The sequence below is a fragment of the Xiphophorus hellerii genome, chromosome 1, assembly GCF_003331165.1.
Source record: "Xiphophorus hellerii strain 12219 chromosome 1, Xiphophorus_hellerii-4.1, whole genome shotgun sequence".
Taxonomy (NCBI): Eukaryota; Metazoa; Chordata; class Actinopteri; order Cyprinodontiformes; family Poeciliidae; genus Xiphophorus; species Xiphophorus hellerii.
Genome location: NC_045672.1, coordinates 14,051,955 through 14,074,120, shown reverse-complemented (window position 1 = coordinate 14,074,120; position 22,166 = coordinate 14,051,955). Strand labels below are relative to the sequence as shown.

At 40.2% G+C, this 22,166-nt stretch overlaps 2 protein-coding genes across 2 annotated transcripts; one reads left to right on the top strand and one right to left on the bottom strand.

Annotated features, from left to right (window-relative positions):
- The first annotated feature begins 6,111 nt into the window (after window positions 1-6,111).
- On the top strand, window positions 6,112-14,042 carry slc2a5 (solute carrier family 2 member 5). The gene is made up of 13 exons (XM_032572711.1): window positions 6,112-6,237; window positions 6,345-6,443; window positions 6,525-6,685; window positions 6,768-6,892; window positions 8,407-8,559; window positions 8,646-8,771; window positions 8,861-9,048; window positions 9,180-9,290; window positions 9,397-9,498; window positions 11,599-11,674; window positions 11,903-12,030; window positions 13,619-13,783; window positions 13,960-14,042. The coding sequence occupies exons 1-13, from the start codon at window positions 6,181-6,183 to the stop codon at window positions 14,002-14,004; spliced, it is 1,536 nt and encodes a 511-aa protein (XP_032428602.1). The 5' UTR covers window positions 6,112-6,180; the 3' UTR covers window positions 14,005-14,042.
- A 293-nt stretch (window positions 14,043-14,335) lies between these two features.
- ca6 (carbonic anhydrase VI) lies at window positions 14,336-20,395 on the bottom strand. The gene is given in 11 exon segments (XM_032572698.1): window positions 14,336-14,838; window positions 14,840-15,354; window positions 16,387-16,419; window positions 16,502-16,585; window positions 16,710-16,836; window positions 16,931-17,088; window positions 17,182-17,248; window positions 18,725-18,820; window positions 18,910-19,058; window positions 19,393-19,572; window positions 20,217-20,395. Coding segments are annotated over 11 exon segments (1,608 nt in total). The 5' UTR covers window positions 20,305-20,395; the 3' UTR covers window positions 14,336-14,727.
- Between the last annotated feature and the right edge of the window lie 1,771 nt (window positions 20,396-22,166).

Sequence of the window (22,166 nt, the reverse complement as noted above, 5' to 3'; positions counted from 1 at the left end):
GGCTTTAGGGGAAGTATTCTGCCCACACAGAATGGAGCAGTGCAGTTTAACAAGATTTTTTTAAAAAGGCAGCAGCTGAGTTAAGCTCATAAACACACTATGAGAAGTATTTTCTGCATGTGTGGATTAATCAGCTTTAAAGCATCAAAACGAACACACTTATCGACTGAAAAAATGTGTGCATCCTTCTTAGAGCATCTGGTTCCCATACATTAGTCTGATCCACACTGTTTACACTGGTCTTATTCAAATAAGCAGGTTTAATTTAACATTTAGTTGGAGTAATGGGACAGAGTGCACAGTTCATTCTCTCATGCCGGGGAATATAAGACTAATGACAACAGAGTGGGTGGCAAGCCTGGGAAAACAGACTATGTGTATGTGGGAGTCTACACTGTCTCACAACAGATGTTACCGGTGCAAACTTTGGTGTATTTTATAAGGATTTCACTTGATAGACCGACACACAGTTGAGCATAATTGTAAAGTGGCAAGAAAATGATACGTGGTTTTAAAATTATTAACAAAAATGAGAAAATTGTGGGATACATTTGGTTTCAGGCCCTTCATTTTTGGCACAGATTGCCCAAAAGTTTATAAAAAAAAATATCTTATTTGCCTGTTGTCCCCTGAGCAGGTTTGCTACTATTTGTATGCATGTGCAGTGGAGTAAGTTTCCCTTGCTTGCTGCTGAGTCCTGTGAGACTAGGTTACTTTCTGGAGGAAAGGAAATTCTAATAGCTGCTCGCATTTTCATTGACCTATCCACACTGTTTCATTGCGGGGGTGATGTTTTGATGTTTGAGGGAAATTATCAGGGCTAGTTTGCATGTAGGTCAGATAGTTCAGTTTCAGTCTCATGTGACCAGAGAACCTCCTACAAAGGCCTGTCACACATTTCGCATTTTTAGTTGTGGGAATTGTCTTCCATTTGACCATTTATCTTTTGTTTTGTGAGTTTGATAAAGGAGTTTATTGAACTACTTTAATGTTCAATAAAAATGAAAGCAGTATGAATATTTGCAGGTGCAGTAAATCGGTTAGCGGACCTTTTTTTTTTTTTTTTTTGTCCTTGCAGACAGCAGGAAGCACACACATGGCCGCTCTCTCTGTATTTCCTCCAGTATTTAAGCCATTGTGTGATTTGGCTGACATTGAAACACCTCAGGCTGATGAAAACACTTAAGGAAGAAGTCTGTGCTCTCTCTCCTCTCTGCTGGCTCCCTGCCCGGTTGATTCATTATGTTCAGTGTACCTCTCAGTTGTGGTGACCACTCGTCAGGGGGAGTCATTTTTACACTCAACACGAACTGTTCATTTAGCTGATTCTGTTGTTGCAAGAGCCAATTCTCAAATTCACTGTCCAACTCACTGCATAAGGAACAACTTCAACTGAATATCAACCTGACAGAAGAGCAGCATTCACCAAGAACATGAAAACACCTTTAAGAAAGGACACACGGAGAATAAAGCAACTGTTGTTTATTATGACTTCAGAATCTGGACATTCAGGAAGCGAGCAGATAAAGTCCCAGTAGAACTAGTTTGTGGTAAGCATGTGACATCCTCTGCCTCTTCTTCAGATCATGTGACGCTGCCCTGCACATGAGCTCCACCACCTGTTCATTGCAGTCATGGCCACCACTGCAGAATATTTCTGAGTGCTGATGTTAAGGCTTTCACTGCTTTATCTTTTGATCAGCTCGTGGTTAACGGTCTAATGAAGATCACTTTAGTTTTTCAAATAACTGAATAAATCCCAAGTCATTCCCAGGTCAGCCAAGAAATAGTCCCTCAGGGTGTCCTGGGCCTTCTCCTGGGTCTCATTAGGGAGGCGTCCTATCCAGGTGGTCAAGCCAGTGTTGAGAGACAGAAACAACCATTGCTTCAAAAACACGTGTCTCTCACGTCTCTCTACCCGGGTCTTAGATATTTCAGGCAAGACACAAAAATGAGCCACAAACCAGAATGTAAAATCACTCACAAGACATTTATTAAATCAATACATTTGGCCAAATGGAGACACAACCTACCCACAAACACGAACAGCAATAAGTCCCTGCAGGAGGACTTCACACTTTTATCTCTCATCCTCGCACCCCGAGACATCGCAAACCCCTCCAACTATTCCCAGACACACAAACTATACCTGTCAAATCCTCCCCTGCATAAAACACTCCACTCTTGGCTGCTAACCATTTAAGGAGTTGTGCTTTCTTAGATGTTTCACCTTTTCCTTCTGCTGGTAGGACATTCTGACCCGCTACTTCCTGTTCTGCCACAATTTGCGCTTCTTATCTTACTGTGCAAACAGGGTTATTCATCTTATCCTTAGCTGAAACATTTCAAACTATAATGAGAATACAAGTTTGTGAAGGGTTTAACACAGTGTAGCAAAAGCATTATATTTGATATTTAATATATACAAAACTCACTCGAAGCATGAATATACTTGATTACATTTTTTAAAATTTCTCCACAATAGCTAAACTGGCTCCTCTCGATGTGAAGAAGCAGCGGCTCTAGTTTGAGTTTCTCACCCCCGTATCTCTAATGGAGACCACCATGTTCGGCTCAATATAGATTTCATTAAACCAAAGATAAAGTGTTAACAAAATAAACACCTCTGAAGAAAAGAAGAAAGGCATATAAACTTAAGAATCATTTGCAAGACGATTCATGTTCGGCTCTTCCACATATCATCGTAACAGGACAGCTCGTCCACGGAGACCTCACTTAGCAACAGCAGCCACCGCGGAAACAGGAATTCTTTATTTTCAGCGCTGCTTCGTGTAGCTCCGGTTTAGCAGCTGGAGGATCGGGTACATACAATAAGGACAACAAAGGAGCTCCGTTGATGCAAGTAAGTGTATTTTTATTTCTATAGCAAAGGAAAACAGAAAGATAGCAATGTACCTTTTAAAGAAAGCATGGACCATGAACATTTGAAGAATTACGCCGCTAAAAGTGACAGCAAGTTGTTGCTTTAATTTTATTTTATTTATTTATTTTTTATTTTGGGGAAACTTTCATTCCTGCGTTTCTGGCGAGAAAATTGTTGGGTTATTTATTTATGTTTTTTTTAAGGGCCGTCTTTCTAGTTTAGGATGCTGTTCTCCTGGATTGATTTCTGCTAATATTTGCTCATTTGTTATTATGCGTAACCATGGCGACAACGCAAAAGCTGAAATAATACAACTTGAACCAGAAAACCCTGGAGGAGTTGAAAAGAAGGCGTCGTGGCTGCAGAGCCGGAAAAGAGGAGAGAGAGAGAGAGAGAGATTCAAATGAACAATGTATTTTATTTTCATAAAAACAATTAAATAATAATAAATAATTTTAAGTCTTAAACTTCGATAGGCGCTGTAAAGCAGCTTAAGAGTGAATTAACATGTACCGGAAGTGTTGTGGCTTGCCCGAAGTGGCGGATGTTGATGCAAAAACGGCGTCTGTAAAAGCATAAGTAAACATCTCTACGTACAGCCATTAAAACGACATGTCCTACGTTTTCAACAAACACGCTGGACATGAGAATTTATTGTTAAAGAAAAACTTGAGCGACGTTTCAGTCCCGCCAGCAGCGGAGTTTATGTATAAAGGTCACCAAAAGCCCAGCTTTTACTTGCTATTCTACTTCCGCTTGCCGGCTAGCTAATTTACATATTAGCTAATTATTTAGCTTGGAAAGAGCTACATCTTTAGCTAGCAGCCTAACTATTGATTTAGTTAGCAAATATTTAGTTGGACAGCTAAACATTTGGTTTGGAAAATAAATATTAAGTTTGAAATGTAAATGTGTAGATTGGAAAGTAAATATTTAGCGTCCTAAGTACATATTCAATTTGAAAGTATTTTATTTGTAAACTAAATAATTAGGTGGTGAATTAAATATTTACTTTGGAACGTGTTTCTCTATGACTGGCTACATTGCTGAGAACACAACACCCCAATGCATTTGTGACTAAATCTGGTGATTTTAATAACACCTCTTTCATTCTCTGGTACACTGACAACGCTTCAACAGTTTATCATCTCTTCTACCAGATGTAACAAGAGATTGGATTTGTTTTTACACAAATGTCAGGGACTCATAGTTATTAAATCCTCAGTAAACCTAGTTTTTTGTTCTGTTACAAAGACAATCTTCAGCAGATTTTATTAGCGTCTTATTTGATAGACCATTTCAAAGTAGCACAAACAGTCCATGTTTGCATGTCTCTTATATGGTTTGTAAGGTTTGTGAGCCTTGCTAGTCCAAGAAGTAATCTATTAAACCAACAATAAAATTTGTCTTTGGGCTGCTGTGATATTTTTAAACCTTTTTACAGTGACAGATTGTAAATGATAGTTAAAGTTTCACTCTTTCAATGCTACTGTTGAAATAGTGCTGCTCAAAATGTTATGTGGGTAATCTCATGCTTCTATCCATTTTAAGCTGGGCTTCCAGTGAAACACCTTGCCAAATTTAATCAGGAAACTATTTATTACATTTTTGATAAGATTCCTAACACACAATCCCCCATGTTGGTTTATCATTTCAAAGTCTCACCGGACTCATCTTGCAAATGATTCTTAAGTTTATATGCCCTTCGACTTTTCTTCACAGGTGTTTATTTTGTTAACACTTTATCTTTGGTTTAACTCCGATATGAAATCTATATTTGGGATGATTGCTTTTGCACCGAGGTGCCCTGGACCTGACATCCAGCTTTATGAGCAAACAACACTAGCGATCTTTTATAGGCAAACAGACTTAACTTTGGAGATAAGAACCATATAACATATTGTAAATAGAGCAAGCAGAAGAAGAAACGTGCAACAGTATTGATCCTGCAGAAGTTTCTTCTTTCATGTAGCTTCGGTGTGCCATAAAAGCAGATAGATCCAATAAACTAGAGGGATGAAGAGTGGCAGTTTTGGCAGCTGTTTGTCACTTTAGTGTCCTGTTGTAATTCTTTTAAAAGCAGTAAAGGTGCCTTATCATTGTTTATCTTTTATTTGCAGTAATTGCCCTAATATAATAGCTGCTTTTATCAATTTGCCTAAATTGATGGAAACAGCTATTACATCACAAAGCTGTGGTGTGATACGAACGCAATGCCTTTGTCACACTTCAACAACAATCTTTTGTGTATTTCATTAGAATGTAATTGGACAATGCGAACACTGCGGGTGGGTTTCAGGTTTTTATGGCTAAAAGTCAGGTGATTTATGAATGATATTGAATGAAATTGCATGCTTTAATAACAATGCTGAATGAAATTGCAAACTTTAATCTCAGTATAAATGCAGCTGTTCTCTAAAGGCCTCAAATGTCCCTTCAGCTTCATGATGACCAAAGAGCACAGCAGACAACTCAGGAAGGAAACTGTAGAGAGATTTGAAACGGGGCTAGGTTATAGAACAATATCTCATGCTGTTCTGTTAGCAACCTAAAAGTGGAAAGAGCATTGTAAAACTTTAAATTTATAGCAAACCTGAGAAACAATGTATTTTAGTAAGATGAGACCAAAACTCAGCTCGCTAGACTACTAGTACTGACCCTCACCTCATCATCCAACAATGAAAAAAAAACACACACAAAAAAACCCGGTGGTGGCAGCATCACTTTGTGGGGATACTTTTCTTCAACAGGGACAGGTTCACTGGTCAGGATTGATGGAAATATTGGTGCCGCTAACCAATGGACTTGGTAAAAAAAAAAAGAGGGAAAACCTACAACCTCAAACATGCAAGCAGAGCTGCAGTAGAAGGGTTTAGATCAATGCATATTCCCATGCAAAGTCCAAACTGAGATTGTGGAAAGTCTTTAAAAAGAGGTGTTCACAGCAATCTATATCTAACCCATAAGTCTTTTTCCTATCACTTCACATTTATGGCCTATTCAATCACTTTAAAAAGTCAAACAACATATCTTTACGTTTTTAGTTGTAATGCTACATAATGTGAGATGGTCACTTTTGCAAGGCACTGCATGTATATCTGCGCTAATGTCAGCCTGTCATTTAATATGTCTGATGTTCATTACATAAAGGTTGATTAACTCTCTAGACCTGATAGTAAAGTCAGCAGCATGAGAGTAATAATCGCAAGTTGAATCATAAACCTTTACCACGTTCTCTGATCTTTTGTCCAAAGGGCACGCCAGAGTGAGCTCTGCAGCAAAAACACAAAGCAGCCATGTTTTCAGACGCTCTCGCCATAGCCATGGAGGAGGACCCGAACCCGCTGGAAGGGGTGAGTATCGGCGTTTGTTTTGTCTGATCTGTCCTTGTGTCTAAATAATTATTATGGATGACATTTGTGTTTGTGAAAGATTTTTCCTCATGTCCCCCCCCTATTAGAGACTAACAACAGTTTTGGTACTAGCCAGTCTTTTCGCCGCGTTTGGTTCATCCTTCCAGTATGGATACAACATTGCTGTAATCAACTCTCCAGCACCAGTAACTATTTTCTTGTTTTAACAATCATTCATACTACGATTTGGATCGGAGACACTTTCAGCCTTGTTCTGTTCTCTGCAGTTAATGCGAGACTTTTACAACAAAACCTACATTGAACGTTATAATGAGCCGATACCAGAGCGCTTCTTGACTGTGTTGTGGTCGGTGACCGTATCCATGTTCCCACTCGGAGGCCTCTTTGGAGCTCTGATGGTGGCTCCTCTGGTTAAGAGGCTTGGCAGGTAAAAACTCATCCACAGCAAGCTTTACAGTTCTGCATCTAGGAGCAGGTTGTGTCTTTAATTTGTTTTAAAACTGCAACAGGAAGGGCACCCTCCTCTTCAACAACATCTTCTCCATCGTCCCGGCGATCATGATGGGAGTCTGTGAGATATCCAAGTCCTATGAGCTCATAATTGCGGCCAGGGTCATAGTGGGAATATGTGCAGGTTGGACATTTCATTTGAAAACATTTAACAAAAGTATTCAACTCAATCGTTTTGATGGTCTGTCACCTGGATGCAGTTGGTCCCCCCAAATTCCTTCAACTCGTAAAAAAGAATTGTCAAATGTTTGTGCTGCCATCCTCTTTACGATAATTAATAAATGTTCCTAAAGATCAACCAGCACCCCAACATCACAGAAATCAAAGTTGCTACCTTTTGTTATGTATTGTGCAGCAAAAAATGTTTGGCTTCTGCGTGGCTGCTTCGGTTTAAAGGTTTATGTAGGCGAAAGGTCTACCAGCACTCACATTATACCAGAATCAAACAAAACGGGTGACAAACATTTGTGCTGCTAAAGATTTTGTTTGTGCTGTTTGAGTAGTTAGTTCTTAAAAGAAACATCTTATTGGTTAAAATAATTTGGACGTTCCCAATTATTATGTAATAATTTGAGAATGATTTTATTTGTTTGTTTGGGTTTTTTTTTACTTTTTTGTGGATGCTTGGGAGCCGTAGCAACCCATTTTCATTTTACTCAAAGTTAGTCAGCTAATTATAACAGAAAGGCTGAAACTTGCTGAAAAGGCTGTGATAAAATATTCAACAATTATGATTGGTCAGTTTATCTGACTGACGCTACATTCGGCCAATTTGCATAAAATATAAAGAAACATCATTTTTATCACTTGTCACTTTGAAGATAAATGTTTTTGACCTTTGAAGGATACATGTTTGCAGTTTGGTGACCTAAAAATGTAAACATTTAAGTTCCCCAGTTAGCAAAACAAAAATCATATCTGGTCACCTCTCCTTTCCATAAGTTTTTTCTTTTTGTTGCCTCCATTGACCTCTTTGGTTCGCACCTTACCACTGCACACCACCAATCAGTTTAGGATCAATACCTGGAAGTAAATTCACTCACTTTGAAAAACTGACAAAGTTATTAGGCTTAAAACTTGATGACCGCTTTGTTATCTGGTATGAGTTTGATAATGACCTCTTGAGGATGATAAAGAACATGTCACTATATTTTGTTTAACATCGGTTCATCTTCAACAAGAACTAGTTCCAAATTCAGTTTTTTTTGTTCACATAAGTTGTACTTAGAGTCACTGACTTAATTAAAAAAAAAAAACTCCTCTCATTCACACATTTCAATGCTTTTATCACATGGAAGTAATAATGAAACCTGGCACATCAATCCATGTAGATTAGTTTGTAATTGCAGTCACGTTTAACCAGACAGGATTTGCCGTGAGTTTGTTGCTTTGCCCTTTGAACTTCCACAGTTAGAAACACAGATTAATACTGAATTACTGTCAGATAATAAACATTTCCCCCTTGAATCAAACATCTTGATTCTGTTTGAGCACATTATGTTACAAAATCAGTCAGAAAAATATTCTTGGTTGTAACATGGTGAAATGGGAAAATGTTACAAAGGTTGAAATACTTTTGCAAAGCATTATAGTTCAGGCTGGTGTATATATCTTATTTTACCCCATCCACGTTTACAGGTCTGTCGTCCAACGTGGTGCCAATGTATCTGGGCGAAATCGCACCCAGAAACTTGCGAGGAGCCATTGGAATCTTCCCACAGCTCTTCATCACTGTTGGCATCCTCGTTGCACAAGTGTTTGGCATCAGGAGCTTGCTCGGCAACAAAACAGGTGCTCATAAATCCAAGTAGATGCTTGCTGTTCATTTATTCCTCACGCTCAGCCTTCAAATGAAACCTGACTGTGTTCTGATCCAGGCTGGACCATCATGTTCGGCTTGACCGCCATTCCCGCTGTTTTCCAGTTGATTTTCCTGCCGCTCTTCCCAGAGAGTCCCAGGTACCTCCTCTTCCAGAAGAAAGACGAGGTGAACTGCTTGAAAGGTAAGAGGCCAGGACAGAAAACAAACCACTTTACATGGCCGCCTCAAAACTAAACGCAATTGAGTTTTGGTGTGTTTTGCCCCTCTCAGCGTTGCAGCTGCTGCGTGGCCAAAATGATGTGGAGCGCGAGTTAGATGAGCTTGTTCTCGAGGCGATAGCGGAGGAAATACAATCTCGCTGGTCTCTGTTCTCCCTGCTAACCCAGAAATTTCTCCGCTGGCAGCTCTTCACCACCATCGTTTTGAACATGGGCCAGCAGCTGTCCGGGGTCAATGCGGTGAGGCATCATCCGTTCTGACCTTCAACACACTGAATATCTGTTTTGCTTTAAACATTTTCTTTTACAAAGCACCACCATTTATTGCCAGCCCCGTCCTCATCTCTGTCAACAATGCATTTCTTTTACAGATCTACTACTACGCAGATAGTATTTATGCATCTGCCGGAGTGAATGAGCAGGACATCCAGTACGTTACAGTGGGAACAGGTGCAGTGAATCTCTTCATGACCATAGCTGCTGTAAGTATCCTGAAAAAATAAATAAATAAAGTAGAAGAGCTAAAATCTGTAGTCTTATTGTGGCAGCTGGAAGCTTCAGCTCTGAACAGGAAGCTTGTTCTCACAGGTCTTCATCGTGGAGTTCTCAGGTCGAAGGCTCCTTCTTCTTCTGGGATTCGGGATCTGCTGCGGGTCTTGTGCGCTGCTGACTTTCGCGCTCAACTTCCAGGTAAACTGTGAAAACTGCAGCGTGGCTCAGATTTAACACGACACTCTGGTGCCCTCTACTGGCCTTTTTATTTATAGCGTTCTCTGTTTTAGGGTTTTTGTTAGGTTTTTGGCCACTCTTTGACATTTTAAAGCACAGGTGTCAAACTCCAGTCCTAAGGGCCGGTGTCCTGCAGTTTTTAGATGTGCCACAGGTACAAACCACTGGAATGAAATGGGTTAATTACCTCCTCCTTGTGTAGATCAGTTTTCCAGAGCCCTGCTAATGACCTAATTATTCTATTCAGGTGTGGTGCAGCAGAGGCACATCTAAAAGTTGCAGGACAGCGGCCCTCGAGGACTGGAGTTTGACACCCCTGTTTTAAAGCATCAGACATTTTTATTTATGGACAATGGATCTCATTCTTGTTCCCTGGAGTCTCAACCCCTGAAGTGACCTTGTAACCATTTCCAGACTGATACATGTCAATCACATTAAGAAAATGAATCTGGCCTAGAAGACTGGGGAACAACCAGTTAAATCACCCCGCGATAAAGCAGCTTTAGGGAAATGAGGATGCGTAAAAGCATCTTTATACACCCAAGGAAAGAGAAAGTAATCAATTACTATTACAAGTCCACAGTCACTCCGATCAATTGACAAAAGTGTAGCAGAAATATTTCAGCTGTATTATCTTACTATGATTTAAAGTATTGTAGAACATTGTGTCACAATTGTTTAATTCTTGAAAAGAAGTGTTTCTGATCGTTCTGTCTCCTTTGTTTTTGGGATGGACACATAAGGCTTTGTAACTGTGTAAAGATCCCACATAAATTTAAAAAAAAAAACATATTACACTCTGAAGACTGTGAAAGTGTTTTAAGCAATAAAGTTTAACCTTTACTTTCTGTAGTTCAATAAGAGAATGCCCAAACCTTGCAGCGATGCGTATATTTAATGCATAACCTCCCCCTGCTTGGCTGTTTTCACTGCCTCTATTTCAATAAAGGTTATGAAAACATCCCGCTGTTATTATATGATATATCAACTCTCTGGATAAAGCAGCTTGAAATGCCCCAAAACAGTCTGAAGAAGCACAGGCAATCACAAAAAGTGAAGAAAAATAACAAAGCATTACGTTTTTACGATACATAATGTCAGAGAATGTCAGGTTGCAATTATAACAACCTGCTAAGTAACATGGACAAGATTCACCACTGCAGAGAAATGTAAATGGAAGAATTAAATATAGAAATAAATATTCCAGCAACGGGACAATCGCAGATATAATCCATTTCATTTAGACATTTTAATCAGGCAAAGAAGTAAAGTACGAGGCCCAAATAACAAAAAACTGCTCTGTTTGGTTTGATAGTTTACACCTGCAGTTTGCACCTGCTCCAAGGAATAAAACGATGATCCCGCGTCTCTGTTTGCTGAGGTTGTTAAAACTCAGAGACACTAAAAACCAAAATGCCAGCAAGAACTTCTCAGTAACAGAGAGACGTAGCCCAGAGCACAGTCCGTCCTTGAAAGTGTTGCATTCAGACTGATAGCAGTGACATCGCGCAATGATGATGAATGAACGTACGCGCAGTAGGCTACTGTGAACAAAATGCTAATTCATATCGTATTTATTTATTGCTTTTCTTCCTATTAGACTTTATGGCATTTACGCTGTGTGGACAATTATTAGGCAAAACTTGTGTTTGAGGATTATTTTTGTTAATCACCAACTGCAGTGCCCTCTTTGATCAAGCTCTAATATCTTTTTAATCTCAAGAGTTCTGCATCTCTCTGAGAGACATGATTTTCTGCTTTTCAGAGTCAGTTAAATCCCATTTTACCTAAAGAAAAGAACCCGACTAATAATTTTAAGCATCTTGTTATATAGTGTTGACCTCCTTAGGCCACGCCCTCCGTCATTGCACAGATACACATCACCAACAGTGATTAAATCCATAAGCATTCAAGTTTGTTCAGCTTGGAGTTAGAAAATGTGCCTAAAAATGATGATATGGTCAAAATACTCTCTTGCCAAAGTGTGTTTTGTAGGTTGTTTATCATTTCTGTTGCAAACAAATGAGGGGATTAATGAAAACATTGCCTGTGTGTTGATAGGCGAGATTATTATGGATGCCTTACGTCAGTATCTTTTGTGTCATCACCTACGTCATAGGACATGCCATCGGACCCAGTAAGTCTGACCCACCTGTGGTTATTTACTCACACACTGCTTACAACAGACCGCTCCATTATCTGAAGTGCTGCTTGAACCAGACATGTAATCACAGATTCTGTAAATTCAGCGCTCTGTCCTGGCAGCCTCCTCTCTTTTGGCTTGAGAGGACTGGTGTGTGTTGCAGTGTTTCGGTTGTGGTTAGCCCCATGTGTGTGTGGGTGTGTGTGTGTGTGTGTTCGGCAGGCCCCATTCCAAACGTGGTGACCACTGAGATCTTCATGCATTCGGCTCGGCCAGCGGCCTTCACGCTTGGTGGCGCCATCCACTGGATTTCCAACTTTACTGTGGGCCTCGTTTTCCCCTTCATGGAGGTTGGTTAAACAAGAGACACCAAAGCAGCTGAAGCTTATTTTTTTAAATATGTTTTTATTAAGTGCAAATGGTTTTTTTTGTTCAATGTGAAATCAGCAAGCCAAGTCGCCATTATAGTATTTATATCTAGTAAAAAGTTAGTTTCCTCCACTTAACATATATATTTACTTTTCTGCTATGAAGGGAATTTTACGTAATAGACAAACCAAAGTATTTACCCCTTGAACTTTTTCATGTTTTGTTTTATTGGGATTTTGTGTCATAGACCAACACAAAGTGGCACAAGTAAAGCAAAAGGATGCATGGCTTTCATACATTTTCTTCACTAATCACCAGTTTCCTTAAATAGCCATCTCTTTAGTTAAGAGTGTACATCTGATTTTATTAGATGTATGCGATATTGCATACTTTGGTATTTCCCTGGTGCCAAGTAAGTACAGGGCTTTTACCTCTGATACAAATAATGATGCCAATGCTCATTGTTTATGTTTGACACATCATCAAACGTCTTATCTTAAGTCTTTTTGTAGGTGTGAATTATTCTGTTCGAACCTAGGACCGAATTTGGACGTAGTTTATAAGTATCTGCAAAATACTTTAACAGCATTAACACAATTTACTTGCACTTTTTCCTAAATAAACAAAGTGCAAAATATTACAATTTGAGAGCAACTCAAAGCAAAAATATTTGTTATTTTTATGGTAGAGTTGAGACACTACAATACAAAAATAGAATAAAATTTCAAGATGGAATCTGGATCTAAAGTATCAATCTTACCTTGCAAGTATCAGTCCAATGCTGATATCGACTTGGTACCGATGTTATAGATATTTTGAATCCATCCTCTCAACTTCAGCTGGAAAAGAAAAACATTAAAAGTTTGCAGTTGGCCTCAAGTTATGAAGGGGACACAGCAAACATGTGGAAGACGTTGCTCCGGTTAAATGAGACCATTTGGACATTTTTCATCATATTTCATAATTATGCGTAACTTTCTGTTGGTCTGTCACACATACAGTAAAATCTCAATAACATAAGGTTGGGGTTGTAAAGTCTCGTAAAGTAAAAGTCTGGCGGCCATGAAGAGTTTTAGCAAAAATATTTTACGGCTCAAGATTTTTGAGTTGATCCACGCTGAATCTGAGACTCCTCAGAAACCAGCCATGATGGTGTTGTGTTAAACTTTTAGAAGATATGGCCAAAGTTTGTAGCTAGAAGTCTGTTCATGTTCTTTTGCCAAAAGAAAAAAAAAAAAAAAAGGTTTATATCCAGCGGTTCTGGATGTGTAACAGGTTTGTAAACCAGTACTGGGCCTTTCCAGTAAGAAAACATCATGCGCCCATTAGCTTTGACTCAAGCCGTTCTCTTTTGATAAACATGGTGGTGAAACCTACAAGATGAAGAAAAACACTACAAATGAAAAAGAAAACAAGTGTGGAATGTGTTTAGGTTGAAGAAACCAAAAAACTAGAAGAGTATTTACATAAAATCACTTCACCTCGTCTTGACTTCTGTCTCCCTGACATATTTACAATCTCTCCTCCTGAGGACAAACAGATTACTTTCCCTGTCCTTCTCTCTTTCAGAGAGACCTAGGTCCCTTCAGCTTCGTCCTTTTTTCCATCGTCTGCTTTTTGACGCTGATCTACATCTTCTTCGTGGTGCCCGAAACCAAGATGAAGAGCATACTGGAGATTTCCAAGATATTTGACGAAATGAACAACGTAGGCTGCGTAGACAAGTCGATAGAGGTACTGGCGAAACTATGGAACATGTTACCCTTTTAAGGACATAAATGAAAGCATTGAGAGGAAATATTAGCTGCATGATGGAGCGAAAGACTTAGGTGGTTTTATTTAGGCTCTATTCTTTGTGTTTGCAAGGATTCAGACTCAGACTGTTTTTGTCTTTGAACATTCTTCTGCAGGTTATAGATACGACAAGCAGAGCCCGACTCCACTGCCAAAGATGAGTATTCGTGCATGAGTCAATAAAGAAACCAAAACCTTTCATGTAGGTCTTTATTTATGAAGCAAAGACATGAATACATGGGTGAAGCTGTGACACACATTTTAAATATTGATCTGCAAGAGCCTGACGGGCATTTTATCCTTCATGACCATAAACATTTCAACAGCTCACACCATCAGCTGTGATGTTGTGGGGGGTTCGCAGCGTAGTAAGCTCGTTTTAAAACCAGCAGAGGAGGGTTTTCAGGAGTACGGTGGCATATTTCAAGGTTAGAACCTTTCCATGGGAATTAACTGGAATTCAAAGAAACAAATGGGAATAAATCTCAAGTCTACAGCTTATAAAAATTATTTATTGCATTGTTGGGAGTAAAACAACCAGCTTTCATGCATGTACACTTTTTACTGTTCCTCACATTCACGTAGCATACTGCTTACTGCCAGGGGATTGAGGGCAACCCCCGCCCCACATGCACTCTGCATTCCTCCACAGATGATTTCCACAACCGCAGGCTATTGAAGCCACACATTCAAACCCACAGATCACCGAAAGTCAAGCACGAGTTGTTTATCGTTTGCAAATATTTTCCTCTTTATGATAAAAGTAAGTTTTAATACTCATGTTTGCGTATGATGTTTAAATCCAAATGCCAGTTAATTCCCCTCAAATTCACACGGAGAGCAGTCAAATTTGGAATATTTTACTTGGAATTTATTGAGCCACATCAGGAGCACCTGTACTGGTTGTCCAGCTGCACGCCGCCGTACATCTTGAATCTGCTGCTGCCCCAGCTCAACACGTTCCCCACCACGGTGCTGTTCCTCTCGCACGAAAAACTGGTCTCGGATCTCCGCGGTGGTCAGCACGTAGTCCCACACGTTCACGTCCGTCATCTTACCCACGAAGGCGTCCGAGTCGGAGATCCCCAGCACCCCGTCCTGGTCTTTGCCCAACACGAACTCGCCGGCGAGGTTGATTCTGTGGTTGCTCTGCAGGTGCCTCTGCTCCCCCACCTTGCCGTTGATCCACAGGTCCACCCCACCCGAGTGGGACGACCAGGTGACGCAGTAGTTGGTCCAGTCCTGGGTATTGAAGCTGTGCGGCATGTTGACATACTCGTCGCTGATCCAGAGGCCCACCTCCCTCGCATTCGTGTCGATGGAGACCATCAGCTCGTTGTCGCGGCCGTCGCTGGAGTAAGAGATGACGGTGTGGACACCCGGGGCCCCGAGGAGAACATGCATGCAGACCGTGAAGGCGTCCAGATCCATGCGGTGGAGGGGAGCCAGAGCATAGCTGACGGAGTTTCTGTCTTCAAAGTTGAGCACCAGAGGAAAGAGTTCCCCGTGCTCTGGAGAAGAAATAAAACTGAAAAACATCTTTAAAGCGTGGTGTGGTTATAAAGCTAATGGGCAGACAGTACGGTGAAATAATTTGGATTCTCTTTAGACAAAGAGTCGGGTTTTCTGTTTGTTTTGCTATGAAATGTTACACTCAAGTCTACCCCAGCCCCGAAAAATACTTGCCTCTACTGACATCACATAAGGCAAATGCTACTACCTTTTCTTTTTTGGGGAAATTTAATTAGCTTTTTTCTTAGTTTTTGTCCTCAAAAAGCTTTACCTTGTCTGAGAATAAAAGGTTTTTGGTTGATTTTTTTTTCTCCATTTACATGGTTTTATTTTTGTTTTAAACAAATTCCTCTCATTTGAACCATATAAGATTTAAGGAAAATGCATCAGCAATAAAACACATGACAGCAGCTTGCAAAGAGGACAATGTCAGACTGTTACAACCAGATCTCAATATTAAAGATCTTCAACGAGTAAGTTTTAAGCTTAATGCTTTTAAAAACTAATATACATGTCTTCTTTGACAAAGTCCATTAAGATGGTTTTAAGTCACGAAAAAGGATGTTTCTTGCAGAACTACTTCATCATATTACTTCCGCTAAAGCTGATCACGAGACAGACTGAAACTCAATACCTTTTTTTATTTATTAAAGATACTCATTAAGGCATATAATAAATCAGCAGGTCCAATCTGGCACTTGTCAGGTGTTCCTAGTAGTGACTGGTCAACATTGAGCTCAGTTCAACCCAATAGCTCCACAATCCATCAAAATGTTTTTTTTCTACCCAGATAATCAGATTGAATCTTGAGCCTCAAGATTCGTGTGGTGCCATCAACCCAAACACACACAAAGCAGAAGTGGCCGGTGTGTGTGTGTGTGCGTGTGCGTGTGTGTGTGTGTTATTTTCAAATATTCCTATGTCATCCACTGATGAACTCTGATATTCAGCTGTGTGTTTATTGTGAGTGTTTTTTTTTTTATTGAAAAAAAATAATGCAATATTGGGTGATATGTGCAGAAAAACTATACCATATTTGGAAGGCCTTGAGCGTTCTCCTATTCCTAGAGAGGAATAAATAAAAACGGTTACAAAGGTCAAAGGGAGATTTTCCATCATGCGCTCAGATCCGACAGTTTCAAGCACCTGAATATATATTCTTTCCAAGAGAAGTTATCATATCCTCGATCTTCAGGAGCTTAGATTCGATTTCATCTTGCTGACAAAACGCTGCGGAGGCAAAAAAAAACAAAAACAAAAACAAAGAAAGATGACTGAAATGAAAAAAATAAAAACTAGCTCTGCAGATTCACTCGGTTTCTGAGGAATCAGTGATTGTCACGTCATCACGCACTTCCTTTCCCAAAGCGTGGCAGGAAGGAAGACTCCACGACGCGGTCGTTGAGCGGCTGAGCGATGCGGTAATCATTCCACAGGGTCTTGTTGTCCAGGTCCATCAGCGTGCCCTCCAGCTTCCTGATCTGGGTGCAGCACAAAGAGGACAAGAGAAAATGAAACCAGTAAGACCACTTCCAGTTAGGGCATGCTTTCTCCGCGTGTTTTTCACCGTCATACCTGGTTGTGTGACAGAGAGATGGGCGTGTCGAACACGGTCCAGATGATGCTCTCGTAGCAGGGGGGCGTGGTGAGGGAGCCCTCGTACCTGAAGAAGTGGCTGAGGTTCTCGGGGAGCATGGAGAGCACGTCGATGCTGGATATGTTCATGCTCTGACCTGACAGGGACGCAGCGTCGAGTCAAAGGAGCTCTGAGGAGGTCGAGCTACGAAGAGGACTCATATCTCATATGTATGCAGGGGAGAACTCACCTGCATACTTGATTTTCTCCAGGTTGGATATGAAGTCGCTGTAATAGGTGTTCTCAAAATGACCATACTGGAAATGAAGCAGAAAGTCTTGGCTTACTTTACTCGTGTCAAAGGAAAACCAACCTTGTTGCTCCCGTAGTTTTGCTTCGTAGAGTCACGCACTGTAACGACTTTACGTCTGGGTGCTTAAAAGTCCTGCTTGGCGAGGCTATAAAATCAAAACAAATGTCTCTTACAAATGTAGATCGTTTGTTTTCCACGTTAACGCTTTAACAAAACAACTGTCCGAACGTGCTCAAGTCATGTTCTGAATTGTAATGAGACTGGGCTCCAAACCAGCTCATGGAAAATGGATAACTAGAGGTTCTGATGTCACTTCAGGATCCAGGATTCAAGTGGATAGATTATATGCAGGCGATTAATTGATCTGTTGCAATAAACAACTGATCAATTAATCGCCTGTTAAATAAAAATGAGGATGATCATTTTCATTCTGACCAGTAATATTTTTTTGAAGGACTTCATAATCCATGTTATTTCTGGTTTTTATTTCAGTTTTATTTATTGTTTTTGGTGTTTTTAGTTTTAGTTTGGATTATTTAAAATATATCCCAGTTCCAGGACTAGAGAGGTTTAGTTAAGAGGTTGAAAGCAGTTAATATGTTACCTGAACTAGAGACCTTTAATCTTAATCTAGCTTATCTGGTCCAGGAGGTTTAAATTGGATCGAATTCAAAGACACTTTACTAATCTTAAAGGGAAATTGAATGTGGTTGTAACATGTTGTTTAAGGTCTTTACTGTGTGAAACATGCTAGGAAATTAACTTCCCTCTCAGATTCTTTGGAAAAAAAAAAACAATCAAATGCAAATGTGGCAACAGATTAAATGTTCGTAAAATTGAGCTAGCATAAGCCTTTGTGCTGTTTTAGACTTTAGATGAGATGTTAGCTTTAGTCTCCAACTAATCTGAGTTAATACTAAATCAAGACAATAAGGTTTATCTCCACCATTTACCGCTTTAACCTTTCACCATAAAACCTCAAACTAGCATTTCATGGAGGGATGTGTTGCCAAATTAAAATGAAATTTCCACCCCAAAGCAGCGTTTCTCCTTCCAAAATCAAATTGTCCAACAGAGACGGACAGACTGCTCTGCGCTGCTGTCAAAGTGGATGTCGGCTGAGGCGTTGCCGCAGCAACGACCTCAAAGGACGGGGGAGGAAGTGTCTCAGAGGTCAGACTTGTCGCAGACTGCCGGATAAAACTCTCTTTCAACGAGTCGGTCCTCTGCCAAATACTCAATAAAGCCTTCAATACATTATGGCAAAAACAATCAACTTCAAAGACTACTGATTACTATTTATATATAGATTTTTTTTATTTTTTTTTTTTGCACAAAGACGTCTTTGAAACTTCCTCCAACAGAACAAACGCTCATTTTTCTTCTCAAGTTTTTTTGTTTTGTTTTGTTTTTTTCTGAGGTGAATAAGGTGCAGAACAGAGCAGACAAGCAGAGGAAGAAGTGTTGGTGGCTCACGTACATCATAGACAAAGGCGAGCACTGCCAAGCCGTCCGACTTATCCTTGGCCTCAGAGAAGCTCTTGTACTTTTCAGAATTATAATGAACAACGTGGAGCTGCAGGGGGGAAGGAGAAAACAAAGAACACATTAGGTTTGAACTGGGGGGGGGGAACTGTTTTACTGTTGCTTTCGACGTCCACCCACCTCCGCCATGTAGCGGCTGCCGTCTATGGTGTGCTCCGCCCCGCTCTCCTCCAGGTCCAGGCCGCCCCAGTGCAGGTGCATCTGGACAGCTGTGAACTTTCCCGGGAGACCGTTGGTGATCGTCATGGTGGGAGGCAGGTCGATTTGAACTGAAGCCAGCATAAAGATTTCATCACCGATCATGAATATTTTACAGTACAGCTGTTGAGTTTCAGACGTTTCCAACCAGATGGCATGAAACAAATGAGAAGACAGACTTTCTACTGTGTCTGATTTATATCTATATATATGTTTTTTTCTGTTTGAACTATTTGTAATCTATTTACATTTCTATATCAACGACATTTTTAAAGAAATTAAGTAGTGTTGATTATTTTTTTTATATGGATCATATGGCTCACTATCAGGGACAATAATGAACCTAAACATGAGCCAAAACTTCCAGCTCAATTTTCAGTCATTTCTGCTCTTTGTCACTCTTACCTGTGTGCCCGTTGTTGGTCATGCGGAAATTTCCCTTCTGAGAGCCATACCCGCTCAGCTCCAGCTGCAGCATGTTTTGGTTGAACTTGACGTTGCGCCGCTGGATGTCAATCGGCGACTGCTTCTTGCCGCCACATGCTGGGTATTTGGTTGCCCAGTGCATCTGATCCAAAGCTCCCTCTGTGTTGAAAACAGGCAGACATTTATCCAGCGTCAGAAATAATCATTTTTTAAAAAAAAAAAAATTTAAAAAAAAAAAGAAAAAGGTACACACCACTGGAATACCACGACTCCAAATATTAGCATCGATCATTATGTTTATGTAATGACTGTTTGTAGAAGGATAAAAAAAACAAAAGAGAGCACACAGAACTTGTTCAACTGGATGTTGCCGGGGTGCGAATATTGGGTATTGTTGGCTATTCGCCACAGAAATGTTAACAGCAGCTGCTCTGTCCAACTACCAGTAGAATTTGTTCCGATGGATGTGTCCCAACAAGCTCCAAATGCCACAGCGGTAGTTTTCCTAAATGTACTTGGCAGATGTAACGCGCATGGAAAGGAAACAGCAATCCAACACCCAGGATTCACGTAAAAATGGAAAAATCGTAATAAACTCACTCGAGTTACAAAAAAAAAACCCCATCAACAACGAAAGTTTGTTGGGGTTTTTTTTTTTTTTTTTTATCCTATTCTGTATCCTACGTAAAGTCTAACCCGCGCAGCGCTACTTTACGCGCGTTTTACGCACCAGGACAGTCAGCTTCAATCATGTCAAAACGAGACTTTAATAATTACATTCAAAAAGCGGAAAGGAAGCCCACCTTTGTATGTCCAGTGTATATCACTATGGGCTCCGGCATTAACCAGGCACACAAGAGCGGCGGAGATAAACGCTGAGAGGATCTCCATCACTGCGCCCCGGATCCGTCACGCAGGACACTGACACCCCGCAGAGGGCTGCTCTCTGCATTTAACCCACATGTGTTGAGGGGAGGTGTTGCGCTCTGCTGAAACCGCCCAGGGCGCTTCTCAGCAACGCGAAAGTGACTGGAAAAGGCAACAATCTTACGTAGTCAGACTCTGAAATGTGTTCCTAATTTAGTTCAGGCTTGGATTGAATTATTAAGGGAAAGAAAATGAAGTGACCGTTCTAGTCAAAACATTTGCAGAGAACAAATTTGGTCTCTTTAATTGTTTTTTTTTTGTTTGTTTGTTTTGTTTTGTTGTTTGTTTTTTTTTAAGAATCATATATTGGATGAACATATCTTTACATTTATTACCTTTTCTCTACTGGAAGAGTCTCTTTTGTATCTCTCCAGTTGTTGACAGCTGTGAAAAGGTGCTCAGACTGACAGAAGTATGCTATAAGACTTCAAAGGAAGCTGAACAAGCAGAGTCATGTCAGTGTCACTGTGTTGGTGCAGACCTAGGGGAAAAAAAAGAAAAAAAGAGGACAGATCCAGGTTGATAAAGCCATTCCATTATCACGTGATCTGATTAAGTAAGTAACACTAAATTATACAGAGCATCACCTTGCGCATCAGTTGCAACATGTGTAACTTCAGATGTCCCGTTGACAACTTGATTTCCTTCTGGAGTGTGTGAGGGCGCAGCCCTCGGATGTTGTAATAGGAAAAATGAATCAGCAATTTTACTGGATTGCTCAACGATATATTATTCGTTCATTCCCAGTCACTTTTTTTTTTTTTTTTTTTTACTTGGAGACTAACCAAAAGGTGAACGTGTGTTTGACAAATCCTTTTCAACTGCTGCATGTTCAAAAATAACACTCGGCTGCTTTGTTCCTTATTTCGATTGTTGCATATATGTATCGTTCCTCCATTTGATTTTCCCCCAGTATCTTAGTTTACTCCATTCTCTTGCAAAAGAGGATTTTAATCTCAATGGAATTTTCCTGGTGAAATAAAAGTTAAGTGAAACCACGTAATTAATCTCATATGATTCACTCCATTTTCTTGAGCCAACATTTCCTTTTCAGTTTGGTCCATCGTCCTCTCTTGTTCCCAGGTTCGGCTGATGGCCTTTGCTCAACATCTCCTGTTCAGTGTCAGGTTATATAGATGAAACCTCCTCAAAGGTCTTGGCATGTATTCTCCTCTCTTTAGGTTGTGACGTCTACCTCCTGTCCAGTCTACTGCTGCCTGGACAACAACGTGTGTGTCCAAATGATGTTTCGTTTTCAGGCCCAGTGTGTCTGACTCAGAATACCCAAACAACGGTTCTTTAGTCTCGGAGAGTCCAGTTTATACCTGTTTCTGTACTCTGAGTTTCCCACCGACAGCTTTTCAATCTCTGTGTGTCTGTTTAGTTAGTTTCCCTTGAGGCCTCAGTTTTATTGTTCTTTTCCATTTTCTTACAACGTTTACAGCTCAGTTAGTCCCACCTGCTTTGTCTCCTTTTCCATAATCACCGCTCCCATTAGAGTTTCAGGAACTCCTTGTCGGTTTACAACAACAAACGTAGGTTTACTACCTGTTGGACAGCTTTTGCTACCACCACTGTTTAAATGTATTCACCCTCTGGTGTTGCTGCTAGTTTTTGGATTGTTTTGGATATGGAGTTTTATCTTTATACCAGCCTGGAAACGGTGTCTAAAGATGCACTTGGTTCACTTTAACACAGAAAATAGAGAAAATATTGAGAAGATACTCAAAAGCATAAGATAAAAACATTAAAACATCCCAAATGAATTCTAATATGAAGCTGGAAGTGGGTGTGAGATTTTTAGCAGTGATGCCTTTGGTCCACTA

Excerpts from the sequence above, each read along its gene's own strand:
- slc2a5 (XM_032572711.1), top strand. The coding sequence starts at position 6,181 with ATGTTTTCAGACGCTCTCGCCATAGCCATGGAGGAGGACCCGAACCCG. Across the intron at positions 9,499-11,598 it reads CTTTCGCGCTCAACTTCCAG|GCGAGATTATTATGGATGCC; the intron begins GTAAACTGTGAA and ends GTGTGTTGATAG. Across the intron at positions 12,031-13,618 it reads TCGTTTTCCCCTTCATGGAG|AGAGACCTAGGTCCCTTCAG; the intron begins GTTGGTTAAACA and ends TCTCTCTTTCAG.